The sequence below is a fragment of the Agelaius tricolor genome, unplaced genomic scaffold (assembly GCF_023055355.1).
Source record: "Agelaius tricolor isolate 1412-34295 unplaced genomic scaffold, bAgeTri1.0.p SCAF_2, whole genome shotgun sequence".
Taxonomy (NCBI): domain Eukaryota; kingdom Metazoa; phylum Chordata; class Aves; order Passeriformes; family Icteridae; genus Agelaius; species Agelaius tricolor.
In genome coordinates this window covers 21488851-21503969 of record NW_027269262.1, presented here as the reverse complement: position 1 = coordinate 21503969, position 15119 = coordinate 21488851, and the positions used below count along the sequence as shown (strand labels likewise).

The window sequence follows — 15119 nt, the reverse complement described above, 5'->3', positions numbered from 1 at the left end:
CCTATTCCTGCTTCACAAGCATGAGGCTTCATAGTGTCAAAAATGATGTATGGTGAGAAATGGTGGGTTGGATTCTCACATTATCCAAGAGTGAATCAAATAACTTTTAAGAAGTAGAAACCTGTTAGTTTCCAACTGCAGTTGAAGGTGCACAAAGCATAATTTATTTTTACTGTCCTTATTATAAAGGGAAAAAAAAATTAGTTGTAGCTGAGATACAAAGATTTAAAGTACCTTGAATAACAGAATATTATTGCCTGTACTGCTGTTAATGAAATGATAATTATTTCTAGGTAAAAGACATACTCAGTGTAAAACTGAATAGGCTATATATTTAGAGATGGACCACTTGCTGAACTATTACTGTTGTCATTACTGTTTATGAGTGTCTTCTGCATCATAAGAATTTTTTTGGTTTTGTGTAAAGGGTAAGAGAAATAATAAATTACATTGAGCAAGGAGAATGTACAGGATGGGACATAACCTTGCAAAATGTGTCCATTTCACTTAAACTCTTTCCAGGCCCTCTACTTTAATTTTTTTTTTCAGTATTACATAACATTTTGGCCTTTGTTTTGTACAGGAGACCTGGTATTTTGCTCAAGGAGTGGTTCTGCAGAGCTGAGAGTAAGAGCTTGGCTGAGACACTGCTTCTTGCCCCTCCTAGGCAGGTTCATCTCTTGCTGCCAAACTTCAGCTTCTGTGCCAGTGAACTGCATCATGAATGCACTTGCATTCTGGAGGATTGTGTTACTTTCAGGAAGCCAGCAAGCAGCAGTTTAGAGCAATTTCTGTTCTCTCACCTGAGCATGTTTTTTGAGTTCATATTCAAAAGGGAGACAGAAGAGCCAATAAAATTTCTTCTCAGGGGTCATTGTCGAGCTGCTTAGCTAATAGGGTTGAAAACATAGAGGAAACGGAGGGTTTACAACTAAACCAAATTTCAGTGAGTTCATAGTTTATTTCCCTTGTTTAAATAACACTTGCACAGTGGCAAGACAAGCTGTCTCCTGTGAGCCTCAGATTCTCATCTTCCATTCAGGCTCCCTAAGATCCTTCCCAGCAAACACCCACTCAGAGCATCACTGGCCTCCTGCACCTCCTGCAGGTATTACCCCAGCGTAATATCACATGACTGTTGTGTACTAGCTTTTAGTACCTAATATTAACATTGCTTTTAGACAGCCAAGTTCTTCCTCAGAGTTCATTTATAGAGGAGCCCTCTTTAGAGCTCCCTTTGCTCAGATGTTCTGGATTTTGTCTCATCAAACATATATTGCAAACATAAAACCTCTTTTAATTACACAAAATAGTGCATTCTAGAAGGTATTAAAAAAAAAAAGGAAAATGAAAAATTAACTGGAGCAGTGCTTAGGGATGTTTAAAGCAAATCTGTGATAGCTTCAACAATCACCTTGTTTGTAAGGCATGAGGTATGAAAGGTCCAGGTATCAATATAATCCCAACACCCCATCCCATGGAAGCTCATTTGGGTGTGTCTGCCTTCCCAGAAATATGTAAAACAACAGCATGGAAAATTCAAAGGAAATAATGGTGTGAAGTTTCTTTTGGGGAGCTAGGAGAGAAGGTGTAAGATCTGCAGTTGGGAAGGCATCCTATTTCACTGTGAGGACTGTTATCATGGGTGGGGCTTGCCACCAAAACTCCATGTACTTTAAAGAAATGCTGCACTGGAGGATGTGGGAATTTACCACCTGTGTATGGCAGGTGGGCTCAGCACAGAGCAATCTATTCTGGCTGTAAGTTTGGGAGCACTGGTTCCAGCTGCCAGGAAAATGTCTGCTCACGAGACACAGCTTTTATGTCACCTAGAGGAAGGAGGCCCATTTCTCACAGCTGCAGAACAGCCAGTGTAGAGGCTGCTTGGCTTTCTCCTGGGTTGTCAAACAGCACTCAGGCTTTGGTTTTCCTCCCTGTGGTTCTCCATGCATGTTGCAGGGACTGGAACGTGCAGGGAGAGTGTTTGCTGTGGTCATCCAACACATCCTCATTCAGAAGTGTCACTTTCAGGCAATGGTGAGGTTTCTGCTCCCTTCTGCTCTCATACTGCATGTCTTACTTTTTCCCTGCTTCAGAAGAGTGAAATAAAGCCTACAAAGTCCCTGAAAGAGAAAGCTTCGTTTGAGAAAGGTCAAACTGGCTACCATGTGACTCTGTGCTATTTGGCCTTGCTCACTCAGTCTGCTCAAGAGGAAGCAGTGTGGCAGCAATTCTCAAACCTGTTCCAAACAGGCTCTGGCCTCCCGAGCCATGGGATGTTTTCTCCCTTGGTCTGGCCTCATGAACAGCACAAGGGCAGTATCTTTTTCTGACCCCTATCCAAGCTCCCTTTTTCTATTTTATTTTATTTTTTACTTTTATTTTTTAGCATGGCCTCCTGCAGGGGCAGTGCTCTGGGCAGGGAGAGCTCGGGTAGGTCAGGGACCGCTCTGTGCATGGACACGTGCTGGGACAGCCGTGCCAGCAGCCAGTGAGCCCATGCCTGGGAGTGGGGCAGAGACAGATCATTTGCTGGTGTAGGTACCCTGAATGTGTCCTCTGCTCTGCTCAGCCCTCCTGCTCTCAGACAGGAACATGACTAGACATAAGCAATCCTCTCTGCAGCCATGGCTGGAGAGCGGGAAGGGGGAGCTGGGCATGGTGAGAGCCAGCTCAGGGCTCTCTGAATGTCCCCTGGACAGCCCTGCACCAAGGTCCAGGAGAAAGAGAGCTGTTTCCCAGCCCTTCACAGATGCCAGGGACATGAGAGGGTGGTCATGGAGCCCCTAAGGGAGGAGACAAGGAGTAACAGGCAGGAACTGAGGGGCCAACAAGGTGCAGGAAACCCGAAGGCTGGATTTCTCTGCTGTGGGCCAGTGTGAGGAGAGCTGAGGCACCAGGATCTCAAGGGGTCATGGGCAAAGTCTTACATTGGTACCTCTCCAAGACCATTTTAAAACCAGTGGCTGCTCAAGTGTCAAAACACTAAAAGCCAGTCTTCTCACTGGCTCTGAGTGGCTCACATTTGGTCATTTGTGAATACTTAAGGAATGTGATCAAAATAAAAAAAATATATTTGATTAAGAATGCTTTTGCAGCTTCATAAGGACAGCTTTGGTGACCAGCCAGATGGATGAATCTTCTCCTGACACCTGAGTTTGCCTTGGCCTGATGAGAATAATGCTCTCCCTTTAAATACTAAGTGTCTGTTTTAACAGGAATGACAAAAGTATTTGATTTGGTATGGAAAAAATATTCTGGCCTTGGTATTTCCATATCAACGACACTTGGAGGCTTTGTAGAAATAAAGAGCTTTTCTTGCATCATTTTATGGATACCTTTGGATTTCATTAACTTCAAGTTAAGACCTTGTGGTTGGCAGCATCATGCTTGTAATTCAAAAACAGTTTGAGTGTTGGATTAATTTCTCACCAGGAGGTATATTTTCCTTGTTCCAAATGAGAAGAGCATTTTAGACCATGTCAGGTTATCAGATTTAATAAAACAGAAGAAATCAGAATCATGAATCATATGCAAACTGTTAGAACTTTAATTAAAGTAATTAGAATATGAAAGCTATCAGACAATATTGGAGCACAGATCCCCCTCAAAGAAAGCATGGAATCATTCTTTTTAACAATGCAAAAACGTACATCTATGTTAAATACATAAACAGCACTCGATTTTAATGCAACATATACTTTTATACTTCTGACCTTAGCAGTCATTTTAAAAATGTACAAAGTTTTAGCCTTCATTTTTGTTTAAAGAAAACCCACATGTTTAAAGCAGAGCAGAACAGTCATTAAAAAAACATACCAGCAGCTTTAGCATGTGTACAAATTACAGAAAGCAACATTTATTTTGAGATAAACTACCTGGAATTCTACAAGTATGATAGAAAATGATGCATGAGGTAACATTTCATTTAAAATCTAGGATCCCTGTACTGTAGTTCCAAACAGTGCTCTGGCTTGACAGCTACAGTCCTTGCAAAATTGACTTGTTTAAGTAGTCGAGGATGGCTATTAGGCACACTGCTTTCATAAAGACAGCTTTATCCTAAGAAAGAATCTGATGTTGATGCTGAAAGATATTCTAAAAGAAATTAAAACCCACTGATACCTCTCAGGTGAAATATGTATTTGCCTAGTTCTCAGATTTACCTTCAAATTATAGGAACAAACTGAAAAATGAGGCCTTTTCTCTACAGAAGTGTGTTGATAGAGAATTGACCCTAATCTCAGGGCAACTTTGGCCAAGTGTGGCTAGCTACTGCTTTTGCCTCTTTCAGCAGTTAGCCTGCTGAGAACAGAACAAGATGTTGTCCTGCAGAATAATCCATGGTCAGAGGGCCAGGCTGGGAAGAAATGAGGCTCCCAAACTTCCTTTCCCCTCTTTCCTGAGCAAGAGTCTTTAGATTTTGGGTTGCCTTTTTTTAGGATACTGCTTCTCACTCTCAATTCCAAAAGTATTTCTGTAAAACTAAAAACAAGTCAATTTTAGAGAACCCAAAGGCACAATTAGAACATGCAAAGATGAATTCAGTATTTTTAGGCATTTCTGTGACACTGTTCCCTGTAGTATCCAAGCATATTTCACCAGCATTAGTGACTGTTATCCTTATAGCACCCCTCTGAGATTGGAAAACCCTCTGTGCTTGTAGTATCATCTTACAAGTGGTGCAGTCTGACCTTGCATGATGTGGCCAAAGCTATCTTTGCTCAGAAACTGCCTCAGAACTGAGACTTCCTGGGAGTTACACAGGGAGCTACATGGTTTGGTTCTTCTCCATGATGACTTCCTGCTGGGAAGAGAAAACAGTTCTTGGCTGCTACTTTAGGTGCTGTTCAACATTGGTAGTTTCCTTCTAGACTGACCTTGTGGCTGGCCTGCTCAAGGGTGCAAAGTTGGAGAGAGAGGGCTGTGTGGCACTGGCTTCTGCACTGCAAAAGGTGCAGCAAAGTTTGCTCTCTGCTGTGCTCCTAGCCCTACAAAGTTGGTGTTTCTCTAGTAACTGGGATCTACTAAGATGCCCAGTAACCTTTAAATGCCAGAGAAGCTTTCACTAAAGATGACAGATGAAGGGCTTCTTGCTCTCTTTGCCCTCCAGTATGGTCCTTGCAGGGTAACAGAGTGCAGGGTGCTTGCAAAAGACACTTCAGCTCTTTCATTTGCAGCCACCTGTCCGTCTGTCCACATGCACACACTCAGTCCTCTGCACTCACATGTGCTCCTCCTCAGGCACTCTCAGAAGCTTTCTGTCCCATGTAGGGGAAACAAGTCTTTCTCAAAGGGAATGCTGCTGGGCTGTGCTGCCCAAACCCCATGAAATGCATTTCAGCCATTCCACCTGAGAGAGTCAAGTCCACTTTGAATTTCTGTGGAGTGTGGTGGTAAAATCCCTGTCAAACAGCACAGGCATTGCAGGGGGCTTTGACATTGCTTGCAATCCCAACTTCAAGTCTCTTATCACAAACCCTCCATAGGTGTTTGGCTTCACAAAACTAAGGCAGAGGCAGTAACACCACAAAATAACCTAAATTATCTAAAATAAGGGAGCAGACAGAGCAATGTTCTGAAAGATCAAAACCTGACATGATCTGAGCTTGATTGCCTCTATGATAGTGGGGGCTGTTTCTGCCATTTGAAACACAAGTTAAGCCTTGCATCCTGTGCATTTGCTTTTTAAAAATATACAAAGATATTGCAAATAATTTTATTAAACCAAGTGAAAAAGTTGCTGATGGTAATAAGCAAGGAAATGTCATCTACAAAAATAGGTATCTTTAACTTTTTTCGAGATTTTGCTTTTGCAGTTTTGTGGTGCCTGCAAAGTTGGTGGATAAAATCAGTTGATCTAAGTAACCAGTTAATTTATTGCCTGTAGCCTTCCAATTGTTTCATTACAGCTTAGGAGGGATTTTTTGTTCATCATAATAGGCACAAAAGCAGAGTTACATTTGCTTTGGAGAGCAAACTACAAAGTTGAGCAATGAATGTTAGTTCCAGGCTCTGTTTTCTGCATGTGCACATACACCTTACTTGCCACCCAGGCAATAGTTTCCTTAAAAGTTAATGAAATTTTTTTCCCAGTTCTGCAATTTTTTCTTTGCATTTTTGTTGTGGGTTTTTTAATGAATTATGGATAAAGCTGCTGTTCCAATTTTTACATCCATTCCTAAGAGGGGATTTATATGCTCTCATTTACAGGCAGGCCAAGCCATTCTATTACATAAATGTAAGTATTTACTTTGCATTACCTTGATTACAAAAGGGAGTTAGGGGAAAGGGTAGCTTTTTTTTAAATGCTGAGTAATGCACATGAAGAGAGGTGGGAGGAGCAGGTAATAAGTGCAATTGCTTTCTGTTTCCAGGCAGTTTTGCTTAGAGAGTTAATGGGAGAAGTGCAGTACAGTACTCAAATACTTTGTCTGCAGATACAATGTTGTTTGTTTTTGTTTTGCTTGTTTTTGCTTTGCTCTCATTGTGGGCTTCCAGAGGGTGGGAGGGCACTGTAAAGCTGGCTCTGCAATACCAGAGTTTTTTCATCGGCAAAAGAATCTGTGCAGCTCAACATTTTTGCTTACATATCTACATTGAAGGCCCTGTTAGGCACTGTCTCTCAATCCTGAACTGAAAGCCTAAAAAAAGGCAAGCAATCTTAAGTCCTTTAAGATGAAGGGACCTCTCTAGGTTCCTGGTTGAATCAGAGAACAATTTAGGTTGTAAGTGGATTGCAGGCAGTTTTCTTGCTAAGTCCCCCTCCATTCAAAGCAGGGCTGCCTTGATACTGGACCAGGCTGCTCATGTCCAGATGAATTTAAAACCTAATGGATTACCCTGTTAATCAGACTTTTCAATTCATTATACATTCAGTTGTGAAATACACAAAACCTGCATGTCTCAAACTATTCTGTGCTGTTCCTGGATGCACTGCTAACTTTGCTGGAATAGTCTGGATAAAGGTTTTCACTAGGAAGTCACAAGGTGGCTGGAGTTAAGAAATTAACTTGAATTAACTCATTTAATTCTTGATTTTAGCTAAAGATTCCCCCCAATTCCTTCTACTTTTTGACTCTCCTTTCCAGCTTAGCAAATGTGAAGTAAAAAACAGTCCATCAAAGAAGACTTTTGTTGTAAGCTACTTTTTAATCACAGCATTAGTTGACATTCAGTCAGCATGACGATTACATTTTTCTTCTCAAAATGCCAACACACAAAATAAGCCTAGCAGGAACCTTCAGAAGAAAATGAGGAAATATCTGAAGACACTGGACTTCGAATGACAGAAAATAATGAGGTAAAACTAATAAATTGATTTGAGCAGTGACAAGGTCTGGTAAAACTAAAGAAAAGTTTCCCCTCGGGATTACAGACAAAAGAGCACCTAGAAATAGAGGGCCATCCTTCTGTTTTACTGAGATGGATTGGATGTCATGGTTATGAAATGTGGAGACTGAAGCTCATTCTCTAACCCTACAATTAATTTGCAGGAACTGCAGCCAAAATGCCCTTCTGTGCAAGTCTGTGCTCCAAGCCGAGCCTAAAGCTCGATCTCTCTGACCCCGTACTTTGTCTTTGGCTTTTTGTTCAGAAGGTGCCAATTACTGAGAGGTCTGGCACTGGTTTTGCTGAGGATTGCATCTATGCACTGACAATTGAACTTGGCTCTCCAAAGCAAATCCACACAAGCTGCTTGAGCTTGGAGCCAGGGCTGCCCTGCATCCCATGCCCTCCTGCTGCTCTGCAGGGCTGCTGTAGCTTGTGACCATGCTTGGACCCAGTTTGCTGCTAAGCTGACAATTCTGCCTTGTTTCACAATGCTGCCAGGCTCCTATATAGTGTGTTGCAGGGCACAGAACAAATTGAGAGCTCCTCTTCCTACCTGGGACTCTACCACAAGTCCCCACAGCCTGTTCTGCACTGCAACACCTCCACAGGACCTTACTCCCTTCAAAATAGATGGTTTGCTGTACTCAGTAGAAAGCCAAACATGAACTAGGGAAGGGAATCCTATCATTTTATGGTTAAGCTGGTATTTGGGACATGCCAATTTGCTACCAAAATTGCAATCATTTTCTCATGTTTAATTAATACTTAAGTAATATTTCCCCAGTGCAGCCCTGTCAGTTACTCAGAAACTGGAAGACACCTCCCTACTGCACATTATAAAACCTGTATGCTGGTTTATTTCTGCTTGAATCATCTTCAAAGGTGTTTCACACTCCTGTCTCTGAAGGCTCCTCTACTGGGAAGGAGGAAGTGGTGTTACACAGACACACTGCTCCTCATCCTCAGTCCTCTCCAGGGCAGCTGAAAGGGAAATGGTGTTTTCTGCCCTTTGATTCCCTCCTCTCCACACCATGCTGCTGTCTTTAGGAGGGATATGCAATATCGGTACAATTTTCAACATGTCCTCTTTCTCTCCCATTCCAGCTCACTAATCTAAATCATGTTTTAGCTTAATGGTAAAACATGATGGTCTGCTGTTTCGTTTACTCTTTTGTGTAGCTTAAATTGCAAATTTAAAAAATGGCATAGTATTAGTCCCACATCATGTTTAGACTTGAACTCTCGTTCCAAGGAACTATTCAAAGGTCATAACAAACTTGCCTGCGCAGCACTCTCCTATACACACCACACCCATACACAAATCCCAAGGCTTTCCAAGGGTTACTGCCACTGTCCCCAGGAAGCAACCAGCTGCACTCGAGCCTCTGCCAACCCTGCACAACCACAGGCCCTGGCTGAGAGGCGGAGCCCATCCTGCCCTGCAGTGTCCTGCACTTCTCCAGCAGGGGGCTGGGATGCCGAAAGCGCGGGATGCTCCCTTCCCCTTGCCAGCCTGCAGCCCAGCACAGAGCCGTGCCCGACGCCTCTGGCTGCCCTGACTGAAGCATCCATCCTTTCTGCCTTTTTCTAAGCACGAGGCGCCATCCCATAAAAGAAGGCGCTCCTGCCTTCAAAGGGTTTCTGTTCGTGGGCCGTGGCCTGCCCTGAATCAGCTGCATTCATCAGCCAAGCCTCCGTCTGGGGCTGCTCCTCCCTGGCTGCAGAATCGGTGGAACACCGAGCAGGAGCCAGATATAAATCTCCTGCTCAAAGGAAATATTTAGCAGCAAAATGAGTGGAAAACAAAAAGACTTCTCTGTTACTTACCCAATGCTCTCACTTAGGGCGGCTCTATCTAAAGAAGCAGGGATCTGAGCCCTCCTGTGTGGAGCAGCTGTGCCAGGGGAAGGGGAGCAGGATGTCCCAGGCCTGGGAATGCGCTGCTGCACCCACATGGCTTCGGGCACCGGCCCAGAGATGCAGAGCTTTGTCCATCAAGTCTGTGCATGGTGAGCATGAGAGCTTGCTTAGGGCAGGGAGGGGGAAAAACCTGCAATGTTTTCTCTTAATTCTGAAAAAGGAAAGCTCAAGACACATTAACACAATTTTATGTACTTATTAAAAGCTGAGGAACATTAATCCACAGCTTATCTGTGTTCTGCCCTTATTTCCCTCTGCGCGAGCTGCTCTGCAATACAAGATGTAAGATGCAGATCAACTTTTTTTTCTCTTTTTATTGTAACTTTGATTGTGTAATGCAGTCTGGAAAGGCCAAGTCTCCACATGAATTCACTGAGATGACCGTGCTCCAGCTCTCTGACACAGAAACAGGACAGGTTTCTATTGCAAAATAATTACCACAGAGATAGATAACCATTTCATAAGCAACAGCACAAGAGAGACACAGCTAAGCCATTGCACTAGAACTCAAGGAAGTACATTTGGAAAGGAGGAAGTGCAGGACAGGGCATGTGCCAGCATCTCCTGACAGAGACACTGTCAGTGATGCTCTGACTGGGGCTTTGGTACAGAGGATGTCTGCCCACTCCCAGCCTGCAGCCCATCACACTGGCTGCTTCACCAGCCCAGCTCAATTTGCCACTAACAAGCAGCAGGAGGTTTCAGCAGGTTGCTGAAGCTCCTGCCAACAGTCCCAGAAGCAAGTCCAGTGTCTGCCAGGGACAGAGGGAGAAATCCCTCCTCGCTGACACCCTGCCTGCCCACCAGCGGGACCAGCACGAGGGGCTGGCTGGGACTCGCTCCCTGCAGAAATGTCATCACATTTTGTTAATCCAGCAGAGAAATGTAAAGAAATACATGACCTGCAGGAAGCAGAAAGAGATGCAATGCACATGTCCTTATGTCTCTGCTTCAATTCTTGCCCAAATTTCACCACTCCTGTGCTCCCTCAGTATCTTGCAAAGTAAAGGACTAGTAAGTAATACACACATAATTGAAAATTTATCTTTTATAGTGCTATTAGTTTAGCTCTGTATGACCAAAAATTAATTTTTAAAAATCTGGGGTTTTTTTATCTAAAGTACAAGCCTCAGTGTTGTCCTTTGTTTTCAAATTTTTACTTTATGGTGCAATCATTACCTTGAAACCTACACTGGTAAGGCTCAAAATTCTTCAAAAGTACTGCTGTTTGAATTTTAGTCATGTACCAAAAGAAACGCACACATTACACAAAAATATTTTCCTGCTTCATCTCTACAGTTCCTGAAAAACTGCATCTTGTGGACTTGGAGACAAATGTACTGGAGAAACCAAAACTACATGAATAGAGGAGACCTCAAATGGTCACTGTGATCTGTGACTGTCTATATACACCTTATATACATATGAGAACCTGTCTGAGAACCTGTATTCATGACTGTGTACAGTTTACATCCTGCACACATTAATTTGTCTGAGGGTTTTTTTAAAAAAAATTGTTTTACTCTAGTGTCAAAAAGTATTTACCCTGTGGTGACACAGCAAACATGGTTACTGATTTTAGTCTTACCCTCCCAGCACCACTGCTCATTAACCATAAACTGATTTAGCAAATCTGTCAGTTAACACAGTAATTTCTGAATTTTTTTCTTATTGTATTTGCATATGTAACAAATTGGTACAAATCTTTCCAATAAAATGTAAAGTTCATTGATACAATGTCTTTCATGACGGCCATAACTGGTTACTAGTCAACTCAGTAGTTTTGTAGAGACATTTTTAGCTGAACTTGGAAAAATAGGAAACGTATTGTAGTTTAAAATAAATGTACATAATATACAATATATATATATATATTTATACACATGTGTATGTCTACATACACATATACTGATAAAACATTTAAAGTAATGTTTAGTTTTGATCAGTTCTCTGACTGCTGGGACTACCTGGCAAATAAATCTAGAAACAGAATTTGTCCACAATTAAATAATAATTTCCACAACTTAGAAAAATATAATTTTACTAAATAAGGTTTAAATTAATTGATTTATGGATATAGGACGGAGGATCATGGTTTCCAGACTCTGACATGATTAAATCTGAAAGGACCCAAGCTACTACAGACCAGTAACAAGCGCTGCCCCGCAGCCAAACACAGAAGAGCACAGAAACACAAACTGCTGCCACAGCAGCATTGGTGGCTCCCAAAACCTCCCTGCTTCCCTCACCTCTTACACAGCCTTGATTTCCACCCAACCTGAGTCTCCCACCTGACCTCATGCTGTATTTAAGGCGCACTCCAGCCACAAGCACAGCTCCGCAGGGCTCGCGTGGATGGCTCCTGGCCCCCACACAACGCTGCCTTGAGAGCCAACAGATCATCAAAGCCCCTAATTTCCAGCTTGGAGGACCATCAGTACTTGAGCTTCACCACATGGATTTTGACCTACTGCATAGGTAAATACATTATAGCAAAACATACATTTCTCTGTGCGTGTGCGTGCATGTGTATAGAACTATATATACACATGCACACACATGTGAGTACGTGTACATCTCTATATAAAAAAATTCATGGAACTATGTCTAGTAATGTTATATAGCATGGTATCCTGCATATGTTATCTGATCTTACTCTTTTTTAATATAGAGGCACCAGAAATAATTATAGAGAACAAATCAACCTTTAAAAATTAAAGTTAGGTCAGTGGACAAGAACTTTGGTAAAGCTTGTCAATATTTATTTTTGTTTTATTCAAATACAGTCAAAGTCTATCAGTTGCCATCACCCTCTTCACAAGAGGAAAGTGCATGTTTTTTTCCTAAAGAAAATTATATGTAAGGTGGGACTTAATGATTCAAGAAAATTCTGAATTAAATGTTTATATTTTTCAAAAGATTACTATCTTTCTGATGGAATGAAAGCTAAATAGAGTTCTTGTCCTGTGATTTTATTTATCATATGCATATATATATATATAAAGATATATATATATGTCTCTGTTCATGTACCTGTGTGTGTATATACACATCCACACACTTTCAATATGAGAGAGGAACCTGTTTTTCTCCACTATTTATGTGGAGACTCCCACGTTCCTCCCTGTCTTGTACCCTGTGCAGTATAAGCTCTAGTGATGAGGCCAAACAAAAAGATATAGTTCACCATAGTATATTAGTTTATGTAGCAAAGTCATTTTCAAGCAAGTAAAATAAAGCTCTGTATTCCAAACTTCTTTTCCATTTCTCATCAAGAAAAGGAAGGAGAAGGAGAGAGGGGAGGGAGTGGGGTTATGGCAGTAGCATTGAGCCAGTGGCATGTGGCAGTGTGCGTGTGCGAGCGCAGGTCCGCACACACACAGGCGCACAGGAGCAGGGCTTTGGTTGACAAATGCAGATTGTCCAGAGAAGGTGGATGCATAAGTAAGGAAGACTCTACAGTGATGCAATTGTATCTTTTACGCTTGCATGGAGTGAGGAAAAAAAAAATTCAATTGGAAAAAAAAAAGAAAAAAAAGAAGCAAAGACCTCTTTTTAGGTCCCTCATCAGTGAGAGCATACTCAGTATGCTAGAGAATTTATCTGAAACCTTTTAAATCAAGGCCTCTTTATTACAAAAATAAAAACGAACAAACAAAAAAGTATGAGAGACGACAAGATGCTGAAGCGTCACTCCAATCGTCCCTGCAGAGAACAATTGCATCCCATTTATTATTCATTCTCTTCTCTCATTTCTACGATGTCTGTCATTTCCTCCGTGTGAGGCATGTCGGTCATTGCAGAGTCTTCACCTTCTGCAGCTGTCTCATTCTCATTCCTCTTCTTTTTCTAGATTGAAACAAGCATCCAGAAACCTATCAGTAAATTGTGCATGAACGCACTCCCATCAGCTTTGGACACTGGGAGAAGTGAGGTGAGAATATGGTCTGTTAGAGTATGTTATTAAAAACTAGAATATTTGTGTCATATTTGTGGCTTGCCACTAACGACTTGGCTTAACGTAGAAGATTTCTGTAGCCTTTCTGGGGCTCAGTTTTCTCCTTTCTAACATAAATGCAATCAGGCATTTCTTATGCTAAGCGACATCCAAAACAGGCTTCAGCAAGACTGGAGGGAAGAGAGCATCTGGAATCTTTTACATCACAGACTTCTTATTTAAAAAAAGGAAGGAAAACAAAATGTGAGAGAAGAAAAGCTTCTCTCGGGAGGGAGGTGAGGTGGCAACCTAATTTCTCAAATGTCAAACTTCAGGAATTTTACAAGATGTGAGCATTCCGGCTTTTCTTAGTGTTGCTGATCCACTGTGATCTCTTGCCTCAGCAAAGCAAAGTAATATTAGAATATTTTTGGCCAGCAGGAGCAGGAGGTCATTCAAGAGTCCTATGATTCATCCAGGATGTCCTGGATTAGTAAAGCTAAGAAGAGTTCAGGCCCCTAAAAAACAAGTTGAAGCATCTGTTCCTTATTACCCATTTCTCAGCAGGCTGACTAGTTTTACTGAAAACAATTGTACAGCTGACAAAATATTCCCACAGGTATTATTGATTCAGCTGAGATGGGTGTATCAGAGTTCCAAAATTTCAGAGGTGTCTACATAACATTTGATCTGCAGCTCTCCAACTGCAGGTCAGAATAACCTGGTGTAATAGAGCTACTGGTTGGCTCTGCCACTGTCACACTGAATAAAGAATAAATTAGGCTGGCACAGTTATTACTCCTACTACCTGCACTCACCACTGAGAAAAATGAAGCACAATGTCCCTGGCCAGAAAGACTCTGTGAGCTACTATGGTAACAAACTAGCAACGAGGATGTTGTGAAACCAAAGGTCAAGACAAGCCATTTCAGTGTCTTAAAGTTTTACTCTTTGGTCCTCAAGGCAAACATGATAAATTAATCATGACAGATATTATGATTCTTCTGTTGTCTTATGAACCTTGTACACCTTGAACTCTTGCCATGGCCTGCACTGTCAACACATATCAAAACTGATTTTAGGTTGTTCCAATAAAGGCTTTTAGATATTCCATCTTCTGTAGTTTGGTTTTTTGTTTTAAATACAAGTGGTAGGTATTTCCATTTGGCACTTTCTAAGAAGTCTAATTTTAAAAAAGTCACTGCATAGATTATATTTTCTGTTTCCATCCACAGAGTCCTCCTGTACTACAGAATGACATACACACCTTGCTGGTTCTGCTTGGAGCTGGACCTAGAGCCCTACATGGTGCCTTGAACACATAACTGAAAGGGAACATGCAGGTACTGCAATGTACCCAGACACCCAGTCAATATTTACCCTGTGTTTGACCTAATTTAGTAGAATCTTCTTCAAAATCCATATTTCACTGCTACTCCACACATGCAGGATTGTAGTGCTTAAAGTATGTAAAAAAGCACCTGTTTAATTATTTGTAAGCTCTTATTGTCAACTGCTGCAGGAGTATGTTTTGTTTTAAGCCACTCCTCTGGATAGCAAAAAAACATAAGCATCTGTACTTATTTTTGATTTTCAGCAGAGCTGGTTTTATAAAGAAATAAAAGGGTATATACAGAGATCTATGTACTACATAGTGTATACCTACAGATGTAAATGTATACACTATGTAATTTCTTCCATGGGAAAGAACTTGGAACTTGTTGGAACTTTAAGATTTCTTCCAATCCAAACCATTCTGTGATTCTGTGATTCTATGATTCTATATACCTATAGATACACATATTGTAAGCTTGGATGAGTAGTTCCTGTGCCTACATAAAGATGCTGAGTTGTACTGCAGCAGCAAATATACAGCACAAAACTGCTGGTGGTAAGGACAGGATATCCATGATACATGTGTTTTGAG

General features: G+C 41.6%; 1 protein-coding gene across 1 annotated transcript in view; it reads right to left on the bottom strand.

Annotated features, from left to right (window-relative positions):
• Positions 1 to 3527: 3527 nt before the first annotated feature.
• The window catches only part of ANKH (ANKH inorganic pyrophosphate transport regulator), a 107074-nt gene continuing 95482 nt past the window's right edge, over positions 3528 to 15119 (bottom strand). Inside the window, exon 12 of the mRNA XM_071454028.1 lies at positions 3528 to 13104. Coding sequence (XP_071310129.1) covers positions 12988 to 13104 — 117 coding nt within the window. The 3' untranslated portion in view covers positions 3528 to 12987. The remainder of the gene's footprint in view (positions 13105 to 15119) is intronic.